At 39.6% G+C, this 18,020-nt stretch overlaps 1 protein-coding gene across 4 annotated transcripts in view; it reads right to left on the minus strand.

Annotated features, from left to right (window-relative positions):
• Positions 1–13,271: 13,271 nt before the first annotated feature.
• Positions 13,272–18,020, minus strand: part of dicer1 (dicer 1, ribonuclease type III) — a 278,919-nt gene continuing 274,170 nt past the window's right edge. For all 4 annotated transcript variants that reach the window (XM_086050634.1, XM_086050635.1, XM_086050636.1 and 1 more), the window contains one exon: positions 13,272–14,337. In XM_086050634.1, coding sequence (XP_085906760.1) covers positions 14,172–14,337 — 166 coding nt within the window. In that variant the 3' untranslated portion in view covers positions 13,272–14,171. The remainder of the gene's footprint in view (positions 14,338–18,020) is intronic.

Consider the following 18,020-nt stretch of genomic DNA (forward strand, 5'->3'; position numbering starts at 1 on the left):
ATGAACACAAAATGGCAATGCCACTCACCTTCTCATGGATGCACACTGGAAAAGGCAACACCTTCGACGGATCGTAAATCTCTTTCAAGTAGTCCACTCTTTAATTGCTTAACAACCTGCTTGTAGCGCGGGTTGCTCTCTCTCTCTCTCTCTCTGCAACCGCGTGGATGCTGTAGCCTGACCGACAAAATGGCACTTACATGTGATCACTTAAACCTGTGACGTCAGTGAATAATATCTTTACTGACACCGGAACAACTTTAGAATGTTGAACCTGAAGTTTTATGGGTTTGCTGCAAAATATGATGTTTTTAAACCAATTTTAAATGGTCTATTTTTATTCTATGACGACCAAGTATGGTAACGCACGGTAAATACAATGCATTGATAAATGATTTTACGCTTGTTGCACGCACTATTTCTTTAGTGTATTCTTGCACTCTGTCATGCCTCGAAAGCATCAAGTCTAATATGCCATTGTTCACCATTTGGGTTCACATATATATATATATATATATATATATATATATATATATATATTTAGTACAGCAAAAAGTCTCAAATGCATGAGACTAGTTTTTTAATTTTTATTTTTTATTTAGTTTTAACAGAGAGCAAGCTACGATTCAATGTGCTATAAAGCAAAAAAAAAACATTCCCTGTTAAAAAAGCACAAAATAGAATAAAAATTTGCGCATTAGCGTTGTTCATAAATAATAATATTAATGATTAGAAAAAGGAAAACACCCTTTGTATGGATAGAATGAAGTTGCAGATAAAGTCAGGTAGCACTTGCCAACTAGTAACTTTAACTTCATTCTAAGAGCAGCAGAGGAGAGCTCCAGCTCCACCACGGCTATTGTGCGATTGTGTATGACAGGGACCACGGTCTTGCTAATATGTGCCCGGGATGGAACATTGTAATGGGGCTCCAGCATGCTTAATAAACGTTTGAAGCAGAGCTCCTAGACTAAAGCATATGGGCGCATAGATGTTGCTATGTATATGCCGATTGCTTCAGTAATTACTAATATCTTTGGCTCTGTTTGCTTTCACTTCTCCAGGCTGCTTAAAAGTAGCGGGGATAAGTTGTTGGTGTTGAGCGTGTTTCTTTTTTCTACACCCGGTAACTTTATCGGCGTGATGCTGTCTTACATGTGTTAGCATTGTAGCGTCTTCCAAGAACACGCTGTCAGAGGTGGTTTAATTAACGCATTTTATTAGTCCAACCTGCTACTGTGGGCCGCAACCGACGCCAATAGAGTACAACAACCGGGCTGGTTGGGCTGGGCCTGAAGCTAGTTGTTGCTAAACTTGCGCTGCCTGCTGCTGCTGCAAGCAGCAGAGACACGAGTTTAGCGTCGCTAAATGTCTGAAATATAAGCAGTCGGGGGTTCTTGTGCGCATTCATGCTCTTGTCCGCATCAGCCTGTGTAAGTGGAGAAGCGATCGCCACGGTATTTTGGAGGTGATCATGATGACATCACGTTTTATGTCAATAAATCCAAGCTATTGTGCAGAACACTTTTATACTTTCACAGGTTGAAGTGGACAAGAGTAGTAATGTGCATTTGCATGTTCGCGGCTATCGGTCGCTGTTTTAGACAACAGAACTGACAAATCGAGCAATATTACCACGCTTGCCTCCCTCCCGTGACGTAGACCGCTAAGACGTATATATTTAAATAACAAGCCCAGCCCCAAAAAGGGGCAGGGCAATTTGTCGTAAATCTAATCACAAAAAAAGCCCTTCAATCACTAGTCTTTTGGGGGGAGCATTTTAGTACTGATGTCATTTTTACATGCAAACCTTTTATATAAGTGCCAATGTTAAGCTCATCCGTTTCGCTTTAAGTTCACAAAGTGTCACGGATCCCTCTCCTTCGTCCTCCGCTCCACTTCTCCCCCTCGCACCCCTCCCATCTAGCGAGCCATGTGATGCATTCATTATCCTCGGAAACAACACAACTCGGCGAAACAAATTCGACCACAACACAGATAACCTAATTCGGTAAAGCATGTTTGAAGTGTTACCTTCAACATACCACACGGAGGTCGGACAACGCCAACACACAGTTGAACAAGAAATGTGGCGGTCGCTAGGTCTCAGGCGTTGGATTTTTTTTTTCCCCCCATCAGACGTATTCGTTGTATGACTGCGTGCACCGAACCGTGTGAAACTAATACAAAACACCTAAAAAAAAAAAATATATATATATATATATATATATATATATATATATATATATATATATATATATATATATATATATATATATGTGTGTAAATATATTGAATGGGCGACATTCCTAGGAGCAACATTGACCAACATTGGGGAAATTGACCTCAATTCTAAATTAATGCCTTAAATTTAGAATTTAGACAATTGCTTTAACACAGGACCACAATTCATGCAGAAAGACAGGTTCAATGCAACATTGTTTAAATATTGGTTGAGCACAAAGTTGAAGTAATTACATTATTATGAGTATGATGATTGTTAAATGCTCAACCTCACAATAAATTGAACAAGTGTTTGTTTCACATAGTGCAAACATGGATAGACTCAAAGTATTATGTAACAGAGGTCTATAATACATGTAAATGTGACTAGAATATTGTAATGATATTAGATGTCACTAAAAGCAAGCCTTGTGATGATGTGATGATATGCAATATTATTTTATATTGATGTATTATGTACTAGTTGCCCTGCATGTTTGCTGTTGTACTTGCTGTACTTTTTTGCTATGTATGTTGTGATCATTTGCTATGTTTCATTCATTTACTATGTTTTGATGTGTTGTTGTTCATCTACAACATTGTTATTGAGATTGCTTTGTATTCTTAGTTATTGGCACATATATACTCAGTAATTGCTTAAATATATGTTCGTGCCATGTACCTGCCACTGTACATATTCTCACATGTTACATGTGATAAGAGTTGTAACTATATTAGGAAAAATGCAGTAATGTGATTGAAAAACATAAGTTTGATTTTATTATTACTTATTGTGATATAGGAACTGGTGAAGCCGGACGATAAAAAGGAAGTATTAGTCTTGTAATGAGTGGGCACGACACAATGGCTGGATGCTCCGAACTGAACTGTTTGTTCTCTGTTCCCTCCTAAAACATACCGGACATAGATTAACATGTCGCAGTGACATCTAGTGGCCCGGAATGCCAATTTTGGTAATCTATTAGGGCATAGTGCCACCCAGTGGCCTGCATATTATGACAAGTCTGAAGGGTGGAATTTTATAAAAGCAATGATTCATTGCACATCTACAGGAAGGTGATGGGGTGATGTTGACTGTAGGCCACTAAACAGGACATATGATTTATGGACACACACCTACACACTGATATGCTCTGTTGAACACAGGCTGGAAATCACTAAAGGTGAGCCAGGGATTTTCAAATGTGGAGTAAAGGTAATTCGGACAAGGGTGAATGATGAAGTAATGTCAGAAGAATCACATGTTTTACAGTGGAATTATCCATGACCTCATCTCAAAGCTTCCAGAAGGATGAAGACCTATAAAAGGCCTCAGCCTTCAGAGGTCATAGCTCTCGAAAGACGGCATCACCCCGATACAGTTACCGGTGGTAGAAAAAAGAGACCCGCAGAACTCAACTTATCCCCGCTACTTTTAACCAGTCTGGAGACGTGAAAGCAGACAGAGCCAAATAAATTACTGAAGCAATTGGCAGCATATACTTAGCAACATCCATGCGCCCGTACACTGTAGTGGAGGAGCAGGGCTTCAAACGTTTTTTAATATTAGCGATGTAACGGTTTTTGTATTTGTCCCGTACCGTCTCGGTGGTGCACGGTTCGGTGCACGAATACGTCTGATGGGGGTAAAAAAAAAAAGTAAATGCCTGATGCTGCATTCATAATACATTCACACCAACTGCGGTGGGAGCGTTTCTGGCGGCGCGTTTCAATTGGAGTCAATGTGGCTCGCGCGGGCGGGTTGCGTGCAGGGCAGTGCAAATAATGCATCTGGAGCGGTGCAAAGCACCGAAAATCCGTCCATTCGCGCCATTCGTCGCGTATTAAACAAGTCAACTTTTTTGCCATTCCGCCTTGCGGCAGCCAATCGGGATTGCGCATACTACGTCACACACAGCCAAACAGCGTCCTGTTCACTCGGCTGCTTTTTTTTTTTAGTTCTTGAACTTTACCAAGACAGCAATATTGTTAGCATTAGCATAGTGTGTCGGCCATTTGATTGCGATGTTGAAAAATGCTGTCGTAGTCTACCATCAAGCGAAGCCCCTCCCCTCTCCGCTGTGCGCGAATGAACGGCTGCTGCATCCAAGCAACGTAACGAGCCGTGACTTTTGTGAACCATTACACCCGTAATATACATATAAATACATATATACATATATATATATATATATATATATATATGAATTTCAGTTTTTCTTTTTTTAATAAATTAGCAAAAACCTCTACACTTCTGATATTTTTTGTCAAGATGGGGTGCTGAGTGTACATGAAGGAGAAATAAAATGAACTTTTTTGATTTTGGCAAATGGCTGCAATGACACAAAAAGTGAAACATTTCAAGGGGCCTAAATACTTTCCGTACCCACTGTGTGTGTGTGTGTGTGTGTGGGTTTGTGTGCGTGTGTGTGTGTGTGTATATATATATATATATATATATATATATATATATATATATATATATGATATATGCATATCATATACATATATATGTATATATGTATGTGTTTAATCTTTTTTATCATTATTATTATCATTATTATTTATGAACAACAGCAAATTGAACTGTAGCTTGCTCTCTGTTAAAACTAAAAAAAAAAAAAAAAAAAAAAAAATAGTCTTATGCATTTGAGACTAATTGCTGTACAGAACCCGTACCGAACTGTGACCCCCATACCGAGGTACGTACCGAACCGTGACCTTTGTGAACCGTTACACCCCTAATATATACAGTATATATTTGTGTATACCGTATTCTCCGGGCTATAAGCCGCACCGTTATATAAGCCGCACCTATCTATGTTGAAAACTTTTATATTTACTGCATTTACAGAACGATTATGAACTGTAAATATACGTGTGTACCTGAGCAGATTATTTCCCAACAGTGCCTTTTAACGCTGCAGCAACGTTGCTGATTAAAACAGAAGAGAACCAAGAGAAAATAAACAATACTTATCTTCATTTCATTGCCGACTGCTGCTCCAGGTTGTCAACTAATGTCCACCAGACTCCACCTTCTATTGTTCTACTACTACATTCTACATATGCACCTGTCTTGTTTTATGTTAATAAAGTCAGTTAATCTAACACACGACGTGCTAAATCAACAAAAGCATTTCACATCGAAACAACAGAACAGACGTAACATCAGCCAATCGCAGTCATGTGCACTTCAGGGACCTCTAGGAAAATATAAAATCAAAGCATTACAGTACCTAATGCAATAACCTAGTCTATGGCGCCCTCGCCTGTTGAACTCCTCCACCTGCAGCAGACACCTTGAGATTTTTCACTTTCTGTGTCATTGCAGCCATTTGCCAAAATCTGAAAAGTTCATTTTATTTCTCATTAATGTACACTCAGGACCCCAGCTTGACAAAAAAATATCAGAAATGTAGAAATCTTTGCTAGTTTATTAAAAAAGAAAAACTGAAATATCAAATGGTCATAATTATTCACACCCTTTGCAAAAAATCCTGCATATTTCACTCACGTGCTGTCCATTTTTTCTGATCTTCCTTGAGCTGGTTCTGCTCCTTTATTGGAGTCCAGCTGTGTTTAATTAAACTGATTTGATTTGATTAGGAAAGGCACACACTGTGGATGTATAAGACCTTACAGCTCAAAGTGAATGTCAGAGCAAATTAGAATCATGAGGTCGAAGGAACTGCTCAAGGAGAACAGAGACAGATATTGTGGCAAGGCACAGATGTGGCCAAGGTTACAAAAGAATTTCTGCAGCACTCAAGGTTACTAAGAACACAGTGGCCTCCATAATCCTGAAATGGAAGAAGTTTGGGAAGACCACAACTCTTCCTCCACCTGGCCGTCCAGCCAAACTGAGCAATTGTGGGAGAAGAGCCTTGGTGAGACTGGTAAAGAGGAACCCAAAGATCACTGTGGCTGAGCTCCAGAGATGCAGTAAGGAGATGGTAGAAAGTTACACAACGTCAACTATCACTGCAGCCCTCCACCGGCTTTATTGCAGAGTGGCTCAACGGAAGCCTCGCCCGCACAGAGTTTGTTAAAAAAACACACGAATGACTCCAAGACTATGATAAATAAGATTCACTGGTATAATGAGATAAAGATTGAACTTTTTGGTGTTAATTCTGAGAGTATGTGTTGAGAAACCTAGACACTGCTCATCTGGGTTTGCCCAATACAATCCCTACAGTGAAATGTGGTTGTGGGAGCATCATGTTGTGGGGGTGGTTTTCAGCTGCAGGGACAGGAGATTGGTTGCAACTGAAGGACATATTTCCTTCAATGCGGCCAAGTACAGAGTTATCCAGGAGGAAAATCTCTTCCAGAGTGCTTAGGGTCTCAGACTGGGCCGAAGGTTCACCTTTCAAAAAGGACAATGACCCAAAGCACACAGCTAAAATAAAGGAGTGGCTTCAGAACAACTCTGTGACCGTTCTTGACTGGCCTAGCCAGAGCCCTGACCTAAACCTGATTGAGCATCTCTGGAGAGACCTGAAATTGGCTGTCCAGTGTCCACTAACGTTCCACATCCAACCTGACAGTACTGGAGAGGATCTGCAAGGAAGATTGGCAGAGGATCCCCAAATCCAGGTGTGAAAAACTTGTTACATCATTCCCAAGAAGACTCATGGCTCAAAAGGGTACTCCTAGTCAATACTGAGCGCAGGGTCTGAATACTTATGACCATCTTTGATTTTGACAAATGGCTGCAATGACACAGAAAGTGAAACATTTCAAGGGGTCTGAATACTTTCCGTAACCACTGTGTACTGTATGTGTATATACATTTCTCTCTTTCTCTCTCTCTCTATCTATGTGTTGAATCTTGATTAGGTCATCGACTAATAATAATCAATGTCAAAACAAACTGAATTAGGTGGCCACTAACACCAACTCAATAAAGCACTGACTGCACCCTTCTAGGAAGTAGAAGTACCCGTGGTTTGGATGACTACATTTGACATAGAAAAACAACTTTAGAACCCATGTAGGAAATTGTATCTGAACAGAATAATTGGTACTGGAACGTTTTCACTCTGTCCCTCATGATAATGAGTGCAATCTGATTACTCTCATAATCCTACAAACTAATTACCAGAGCTGGGCACTTGACCTTTTTTTGCCGGCCACCACCTGGGTACCCTTCCGGCCGCGACCCCACACCCTTATTCATAAAAACTATCATCCCCCGCCCCGTTCTGCCCTCTGCCCCCCCCCCAAAAAAAAAGTTTCCGTGATTGACATCGCCACGGAAGATATGCTAACGGCAGAAGCTTTTTAAGGATCATTAGCAGGCGAATTTACTATTCGAACCCGCGATGGACACGCTCCAAATAGCGCCACTGTTGTGTTGTGTTATTGCATTTATAAACCTGCAGAGGGCACTGTTAGCAATGAGAAGGTACAAAGAACAGAGGGAACCTAATGTGGAGGAGAAGAGAATACATGTGAAGTGAAGCGCATTGCTCGTCTCTCTGATTACTCATTTTACTTTACAAGCAATATACAACAGCCACTAGTACTTTACTACTTACCCCACTGCGTGTGCTTACTTCCATTGCGAGCCCCGGAGTTGGTTTTGTCGTATTGTATAATTATTTGGGTCCAACAGACGGCCAGAAGTCGCATTCAACAAGTTATTTATTTTCCATACTTCCCTTCATTCACGGCCTTCAAAATAAAAGCATACCAGCAAACCATTCCAAACGCATGAGGGCCGATTAGTGAGCCAGACTAAAATCCACTTCCCGCCATGCTTCGTCCAGACATTTTTTTAAATTTGTCGCCCCCCGCCCCACCACCCTAAAAATGGGCATCCGGCCGGGCCGGAGGGTCTCAGCTCTGCTAATTACACTTTTTTAAATCAGAAAGGTAGATAAAAAAACTCTCTCTCATGAAAATAATACAGCCCCTCCCAAACTTTCTTGGCTCAAATTCATCTGTGGAAGGGAAGACAGAACAACTTAACATTCAGAGCTGGGCACTTGACCCTTTTTCGCTAGGCCGTGCTCCGACCTAGGTAGCCTGCCGTCCTGGTACCTCTGTCCTTATTCATAAAAATTATCGTACTCTGACCCCGTCAGTCCTCGTCCTTTTCAAGTGGTTCCGTCCTTACGTCTGCCCCCACCCACCCCACCCAAAAAAAACAAAAAAGCATCCGTGCATCACGCCGCGGGAGAGATGCTAACGGCAGAGGTTTATTTAAAGCGCAGAGGTTTATTTTTAAGATCATTAGCTGGCTAATTTATTATTCAAATGTGCTTACCTACTGGGCACCCACTTCTGAGTTCCGCTTGCCACCAAATGTTGTATGTGGGTAAGGAGATGAAGTGAGCGAGTTGAGAGTTGTAATGTAACTGCTTTATTTAACAGCAGTCATTGTATGTCAATGAGGCGGACGTGAGAGAGGTCAGTCTCTGAACGGATGGGCGGAGATGCTCGGTCCAGGGAGCGCTTCCATTGATCAGCCTTTCGGGTTGCTAATTGGCTTGTACCGCTCCGCTTCCGGAGCGCCAACAGGAACATAGGTCCGTGTGTGGAAATGTATGTACAAGCATCAGTCTGCGTGTGGAAAAACATATTGCGCAGGAGCAGTTTCGGTGGTGCTACATGTGTGTGAACTTGTCCCACGCATATGCTAGCTGTCTTATACAGTGAGCAGAGGTGAACGCTCAGTTAAAGGCCAGTACACAAAACACAAAAATGATTTTAAAGACTGAAGAAAATGGGCAAAAATGACCCCATGTGACCAACGTATGCAGTCACAGCGCTGCCGCCGGGAAGTTCCCAATGCAAGTAAGCACGTGCAGTTGGGTAACTAGTGCCATGTTTGAAGCGTTCGAAGGCAATTTTTGTCGTTCACCCATTTCGCAGAGTAGGTTGACATGAACCTTGGCCGCCTCCGACCATGTCACACACATGTGGGACGATTTGTGGGAAAAACTAAAATCTACCTCCACCATTTCTTAGTCCATCCCTTTTTTAAAAACTTGTCGCCGCCCCATCCTCCGTCCCAGTCCAGGACGGAGGGACAGATCGTTCCGCCCCCGGGACGGAATGCCCAGCTCTGATAGCATTCCTCCATAGCTTGATGACTGCTGAAAAGGGCATCTAAATAAATCAGAACCCCATAAAACAAAATGAATAAAATTAAGTGTTGTTACAGTTACAGTGCAAAAAAGATGAGAAATTCAAGCTTCATACAAAAAATAGCACTAAACGAAAAGGGAAAAAAAAGCCAAGAACAAGCATACAATTAACTGAGGTACTGAGGTGAAAATGGGCATACCGATAAAAAATAAAATGACAAAAATGACAGTAAGACAGACGACAATAATACACATGATCTAAAAAGAGAAATCAAGAAAAAGAAAGGGCTGGTATTCTTTTTTTCCAATGATTGACTTTAACCTCAGAGTGTCAAAGCTGCTTTTAAAGTCAACCCAAACATTTTTTTCATGTTCTATGCAGGCCCACTAGTTGAAACAATGCATTCTGATAAATGCGTTGTGGAATAAATGTTAATTCACCTGTTTTTAGCCATTTATGGGAGCGGCCATTTTGTCACTTTTGTCACTGAAAATGACATCACAGTTGCTCAGGTAACGCCCAATCGCGGCTCACCTGTTACCTGAGCCCGGAGCATTTGTTAGAATTGATTCTTGACATAGCAACCACTGAGCTACACCAGTGCAGCCCTGAGCATTTGTGATGTCATTTTCAGTTGACAGAAGTGACAAAATGGCCGCCCCTTGAGATGGCTAAAAATGGGTGGATTTTGCTGCTTAACTCATATCCCACAAAAACAATATTAATCAGAATGCCGTGTTTCAACTAGTGGGCCTGCATAGAACATCTTTTTGAAAAAAAATAATTGTTTGGGTTGATTTTCGCTTTAAGGATTTGTATGGGATGTACTACCATAAGTGAACACTTGTATGTTGCAGTAAATTGGCCTTTTTTTCTTAAAAACAATTGAAAACATGAGTTCAAAAATGAGTTTACAATGTGTGTAAAAGGTCTGCACTCTGCAGCGTATTGTACAAATTTTCTTTGTATGAAAACTGAATGATTTTCTATTTGTTGGAAGCCATTTGAGCCAGTGGTCCCCAACCTTTTTCCCACCGCGGACTGGTTCATACAAGTCCATGCTCTTCGGGGGTGGGGGTGGGTGGTGTATTTGCAATGCTTGAACAATAAACGTGAATTGACTTTTTTTTTTTTTTTTTTTAAACCAATATTGAATGACTTTATTGCTTTAGCAATGCGGTTAGCCATAAAGTATGACACTTTCAAGGCACGTCATGGCCTTGTCTCCACGTAGCCGGGTTTTTTGCAAATGGCAGATATTAGCTTGCGGTTAGCCCTATCATCCACACGTGCCCGGAGTTTTTTCATTGAAAACGCAAAACTCCGGCCACAGTGGAGATTTGCGGATATCTCCGGATCCGCGTTTGTCTGTGGACAGGCAGACCCGGAGATTTACGTCGTCACTATGTGACAAAAATGCTCTGACGTCACTTGCGCTACTTTTTCATGTGAGTCAACATGAATTCCCGCGGCGCTGCGTTGGTTATAGCCAGCTTACTTATTTGTCCGCAAATAGGACAAATGCTTCTCTTTGAAAGGTTTAAAAGCAATTCTGACCTCTTGTCTGTCTTCCCGAACGCGTTTGCGCCGTGTTTTTGGTTTCGTAGAAGTGACGTCAAAGGACGAAAGTTCCTTCTGAATGGACAATATTTGCAAGGACAATATTTGGCTAACTACTGCCGCCTAGAGGCTTGGCATGCGTTTGAAAACGCACTTCCAGGGTTTCGCGTGGATGTGTTTTTTTTTCTGTGTATTCCAACACAGCGGGGGGGAGGATATACGGTTGTTAAAAAACAAACGGCTACGTGTAGACAAGGCTCAATTTGTTGACAAATCAGTTTTGAAGGCTTCATTGAATTAAATTGGAGAGCCACTTGCTGCATATTTTGCCAAGTGGGCTTGGTTTGTGGGAATCACTTTGTTGCGAGAAATTCATATTCCAAGTAGGTCTCCTGGCATTGTCTGTGAAATGCACCTTTTTTTCTTCAGTAATACTGTATTTAATTTAGGGTTAAGCGACCAAGATTAGTCGACTAATCACGACGACGTCGACGATCTAAATTGTCGACAATCAATTTAAGTCGTCGATGAGTCTTTTATTTATATATTTATGTAATTGCCGCATTGCTTTTCTCTTAAAACAGCCTTGTTTCGCACTTTTCCCCGCTGGCTGTTTGCCTGTCTAGGCCGCACATGCGCAGTCATCCGGGTCAGTACACAGAAGCATTGCGGGTGAGGCAGGGTGTCACGGCTGTTAGCCATGTGCCGTGTTAGCAACAGACTCCCAAAGTTACGGCACATTTCACCCACAAATACTTACAATGCAAACCTCGCTTTCATGGCAGCACGACGGGGATTATCGATAATCGAGAAAGGAAGCACGTTGTGGCTGATGCTTTGTTTTCATTTATGAAACGTTCAGTCGTGTCTGAAAGCTAGCTGTAGTTAGCACACACACACTGATTACGGTGTGTGTTTGAAAAGAACACAATGTCCTTTTTGCTAGGCTAACATATTGGAGCGTCTAATGGATTGAGGAGGCTTTAGTCAGCGAACTCACATTTTAACAACCAAAACTGTGTGCGTATGTGTTTGGCATCGAAGCAGAAAGATCTCTCGCGAACGGAGTGATGCCTCCACGAACTGGGAAATTCCAGTACTCAAAGTAACAAAACATGACATATTTGCCACAAGCCCTCATTGGCATCACATAACAATGAAACACAATTAAGTTTGTTGCAATATACTATATTATAGTACAAACAAAAAATAGTAAAAAAATATGTTCCTCCTAATAGTTACAGATTTTTTCCCGTTGCGTTGATTGTGCAGACCAATTTACTACTATTAAATTACCCATATTAGTGAAGAAAAACAAAACGTTTGGGATAAAGGTTATATGAAAACCAATACAAGTATTTATTTTAGTTTTCTTTAGCACAGTGATTTTTCCTAATTTTCCCCTGATTTCACTACCTTCTATATTTAAAAAAAAAAAATGCTTGGTGCCAAAGAAGAGTGAAATTTGTTTACAAGTATTTCTTTTTGTATTTATGGATAGTTTCATATGATTAGTGCAACTCTGCATAGTGTATAGTTTTGGTTTCATTTAAAATGCACTAAACAATTGGAGCCAAACTTTTAAGGCCACAATATTGACTTCAATTGAAGCTGAACCACCATTATGAACATCTCAGAACTGCTGGTACAAGTTGCAAAGTTTAATCAAAGTTGAATGTTGTAACATCACATTAATTTATACATACATAAAGAATCAAGCTGTAAACTAATTGTGGTTAGAGCAGCTGCTTGCTGGTGCGACATGCTGCAATTTACATAGGATCCGATTAGTCGACTAATCGCGCCTACCGTTGGCGATTAGTCGACTACCAAAATAATCGTTTGTGGCAGCCCTACTTGACACTGCAGCTAAATTCCTATTTTTTTTGCCCATATGCAACACGTATCTGAATTTTTTCATGCAGTGCCAGCAGCACAATTTAAATGTTTTCAAATCCGACCTGTGCCTCTTTCGTATGTGAATATAAATCGAATATGTATGTGATACGTCTGCAATATGAACGCTCATCCCCACACAAATCCGACCTATATGTCATCCAAATCCCAGGATGCATTCCTGCCTTGCTATGCTGGCGATATGATATGGTAAAATGAGCCCTTACATGCGGTACCATAATTTACTTCCGTAAACACTGCACCATGTAATGTCTTTTTTTGGTCATAAATATTGTTTAGCCTCAATAGTAAATGAACCAGAAGTACTATATGGACCCCCCCCCCAACCTTCCCTTTATCTGTGCAGCCCACCACAGCCCGGTCCAAAGTGGCCCGCAGCCCGGGTGGTTGGGGACCACTGCATTAGAGCACAAGAATTAATACTTTATCTTTTCTTAGTACAGAAATGTATTTAAACTTAATAACCAACGTAATGCAAAAACATTTAATCTCACTGTCATATACAAATTTAAAACACTCACAGAAGAAATTCATTTCCATTTCATACAGTTTTAGATAGGAACATGCAACCCAATTGCGGTTTACAACTAGTTTAAGTTACAGTAACTGGGAATGTTTACATTCCTATCTATTTGGAGAATATGCGAGTGAGCCTTAGCCTCTGAGTCCAAAAACATTTGAGATTTTTATACATACTTTGCTATCTCTATATAGTTTTGGTTTCAATGTGACCACACAATTCTCATAATACAGACCCTAAACGACTAAGTGGAAGAATGATTACAAATACAAATTTAAGATAATTCTCCAACAGCAACACAACTCATATGTATGTGTTTCTCTCCAGTGGAATCTGGTTGCTACGTCTGCTGCTAGCATTTCTTTAACACTTTAAAACTTACTGGCATTAGTGCACAAGCTGAGGAGTTAAGCATTTTTGTATTTCTCCTAGCTACGTCCATTGATTTACACTTTTACTGAACTATATACAAATTGACAACATAACAGGCATATGCATCATCTTAATTACTGATGAGATTAAGGGGAAAGTAGTGATATTGCAACCTGAACATTTTAACACTTTCCTCAATGTTAATAAAGCACTCGTAAATACAGTACACAAAAGCAAAGAGAAAAAAATAAAGATTGTGTTTGCGCAAAAGAATGAAAAAGATCAGATGTGAAATCTGTCGAAAAAAAAAAAAAGTCTTGCTTCTTCTGGTGCATCTCCACACAGTGTTCCCTGGCTGACTCAGATGTTCATCACTTCGTGTAAGATACAGTGCATACCTATCATTGTGTGTCGGATAGCAAATACTGATTTTTCTCCAGAAGCATCAACACCGTAAGTGCTTAATGCTGAGAGGAGCTCAGTTGTTTTGGACCTGAGGTTGATTGGCTTTGAGGCTGCGCAGAGCTCGTCGGGCTGCTGCTGACTTGGCAATACGGTAGCTGCGTCCAACTCCTTTGAACTTGCCCTTTCCGACGACTTCCACAGTCACCCGGACCTTTCCATCATATGTTCTCTCTGCGGGGCTACACACAAAGGACAATTTACACATTTACACATTTGGGGTACTTTTGACACAAAAGTTTTCATCCAAATTTGATTATTAACTTTCTGTATTCTAAGAGTTCCACAGAAAGCAGTAAATAGTCAGTAACATAACTTGCAGAGCAGCAATTCATAGCGACTCAACTAGGTGGCACATCACAATATATGCTTTTATTATAATCAAGTAATACCATCATTTCAATGGATGGGAATAACCTTTCAATTCATTGATTGCTGAGAAGTTGATTGTATGGATATGTTGATTAATCGTGTATTAAAAAAAGATCTAGGCTAAATGGAATGCACTACTTTGCTGCAACCAACAGTGTGCCATTGATTTAGTATCAACAAGATTGAGGTCTTTAGAACATGACATCAGCAATGGACAACTACTATGGCAATCTGTACCCACAGTTTATTAATCTTTATTAATCTGTACCCACAGTTTACTAATCTGTACCCACAGTTTACTAACCTGTACCTGTGCAAAACAACTCACACAAAACATTTCGTAATTTGATCTAGTTTGTAAACATGTCAGAGTCCGATTGTGTCATACTGCGAGCTTTCTTTAATCTAAATGTAGTGACACGAACGGGGAGTGAGATTTATCTTCTAGCATAAAATATTTGTGAGACAAATATTTTGAAAATAATTTGGTTCGAAATTGTCCCATTCATTCTGTGCATTATATCTTTTTTAAAGCTGTTCTGAATAATTATCATCTGAAGGCAGGAGAAAAACATTTCCCATCAAGCAGATTTTAAATTTCAAAATTCCCTTCCCTGATGACAGCTGTACTATATACCTTTACACACAGTAATTGTTTGTTTTAAACTTTGTGGTAAACTAAGTAATTACTGAGTCCCCTCTTTTCCTGAACAAAATGACACAGGTCCACTCTTGAATGGTATTGGGCGACACAAAAACACTTCTAATGTTTTGCAATCAGGACCAAAATAAATATTCAATCATTGTCATTTTACAAAATTCTAGATGAAATAGTTACTGATTTTGATTGTTCTGCCTAAATATGCTCATAAAACTGATTAACTTCAATTTGTTTGTTATGTTGAAGGGTTTCCCTACACCTGAAATAAGTCTACTCACTGCAGTTGAACTAAAGTGATTACAGTATACCTGCTCCTTACACATACTGAATCTTTCTCTCTGGTGAGTGTCACTATGCATCACTATGAAAGTGTGTTTTACTATGTGCTTTTAAACACTTTGATTTTCACCATTATACAGTATTTCTTTGTTTCAAACATTGTGATCAACTGTAAGGAAGTACTCAGTCCCCTCATTGTCCGAACAAAAAGACAAAGGTGCCCTGTTGGATGCTACGAAGCAATGCTCACACTCGTTGGAGCTGTATGTTCCCATTCACACTGCTGATGCACTTTGTTTCCTTCAAAAATGACTGATTTAACCTAAATGTGATCATTATTTAAAAATGTATCTGTGAGACAAATATTTTGAAAATACTTTGGTTAAAAATGTCCCATTCATTCTGTGCATTATATTTTTTAAAGGCGTTCTTAATTATTATTATCTGAAGGCAGGAGAAAAACATTTCCCATCAAGCAGATTTTAAATTTAAAAATTCCCTTCCCTTATGACAGCTGTACGATATAATTTTAAACACAGTAATTCTTTGTTTTAAACTGTGATTACTGAGTCCCCTCTTTTAATGAACAAAACGACACAGGTCCCCTCTTGAATGGTATTGTGCGACACCAACACTTCTAACATTTTGTAATCAGAACAGAAAAAGATGCAATCATTGTTATTTTACAAGATTTTAGATGAAATAGATATTGCTTTTGATTGCTGGGCCTAAAGAAGATCATAAGACTGACTAACTTAAATGTGTTTGCTATGTTTAAAGGTTTCCCTACATACACCTGAAATGAGCCTACCCGAGCACTGCAGTTTAGCTAAAGTGAATATACCTGCTACTTAGTATAGTTCAGTTTATTTGGTCAAAAAAATCAATGTATTCCTAATTAGGAATTTAATTTCAAATCACTGAAGTCATGTGAAATTATTATATTTATACTATACTATACTAATTATACTATAGCGTATATACCAATAATATATAATGTATAGTCCTCATACTGTGTATAATTGAAATACATCTATATTATATTGCTAAAACACTTCTAGATGGATGCAAACTGCATTCTGTTGCTCTTAACTTGTGTTGTAATGACAATAAAGTTGAATTTTATTCTATTCTAATTATGGCATAATAATTTGCTTATTTTCATCTATATAAAATCAGTTAAGTGAAGAAAATGTGTATTACAAGATCAAAAACATGAAGCAATAAACACAACAGACACTTTAATTGCTTGAGTGGACCACATAAAGTGGTGTAGTAGTGATCTCTCACCAGGAAGGTGAATGCGAGAACCAGTTCACCGTTGCCATTCAGAAAATGGATGGATGGATATTCTTTAAGTAAAAATGTAACGTATATTATGCATCTGTGTGGTGTGCGTGCGTTATACGCTCAACTATCACAGCACAGACGTATAGTCCTGTCATAGACCATAGTCATGAGAAAGATACTTAGATGTCATGCAACATTTTCAGAAGTTTAAATTGGCATAATGGGAGGTGTCCTCATACATTTTAGTCATGATTGATTGCAGTTTTGATTAACTGCACACTCTGAGCTTTTCCTCTGTAGTGTCTCGACATGATTGGTCCAGCCAGAGTCATCTGCCATAGACCAGAGGTGTTCATTTTTTTTTCAAAATTGGGCTGCATACAGAAAAATGGAAGGATGCAAGGGCCACTTCAAAATTATTTGACTTTATTTATTAAACACGTGAAATTAAATCAAGTAAAAGCAATAGTTTCATCCATCCATCCACTATCAAAACCACTTATCCTCACAAGGGTAAGCAATTGTTTATATTTTCAAATTAATTTGATACATCATTTATTTTCTAAACAGCTACATAACAGCTTTCTGTTCAAAGTGATAAGGTAAATACTTAATAATTTTTGGGATGGCCAATGGCCCTTCATCCCGCCTGACAAGATCCCATCCCTCCTGCATTGAACAGCAGCCAAATCCCATCTCCACATTCAGAACACCTTGCAGCGGTTGCAGCTCTTGCCCTAATGTTAAATAAAGATGCGAGCAGCTATAAAGGGCCCTCGCAGCCCTGGCCACGTTGGAGTTCTGGCACGTTCGGATACTGATAAATAGAATATTTAGAAAATGAAGTACATCAGATTAAAAACTAGTTCAATAAAATGTGAGCTCTATAAAAGGTCTAAAGTTATGCGAAATCTGAAAGGAAATTCAAAATGGCGCAGATTTTTTTTTGGAAGGTCTTGGGTTTTTACACATGTCTTTAAACTTTGGTAGATCTTGGTGAAACTGGAGCTGTTAAGTTAAAACATTCTTCGGGGCGCAATTAAGTCGTTTTTTAAACCGCACAATGAACTCATAAAATAGTGATTATTTTGCCGGGCATGATGTGTGTGCAAGGATGTTTTTACAAAAGTTTAGACAAGGCGTCCCCAAACTATGGTCCCGCCTTCACATTTGGCCCACCCCCCTTATGATTTTTTTTTTTCAGTCTGGCAACGCTAACAAGACTAATACACGCACAGAACGTGACATTGTATTCCAATTGAA

The sequence above is a fragment of the Filicampus tigris genome, chromosome 13 (assembly GCF_054856515.1).
Source record: "Filicampus tigris isolate MCC_2025a chromosome 13, RoL_Ftig_1.0, whole genome shotgun sequence".
Taxonomy (NCBI): domain Eukaryota; kingdom Metazoa; phylum Chordata; class Actinopteri; order Syngnathiformes; family Syngnathidae; genus Filicampus; species Filicampus tigris.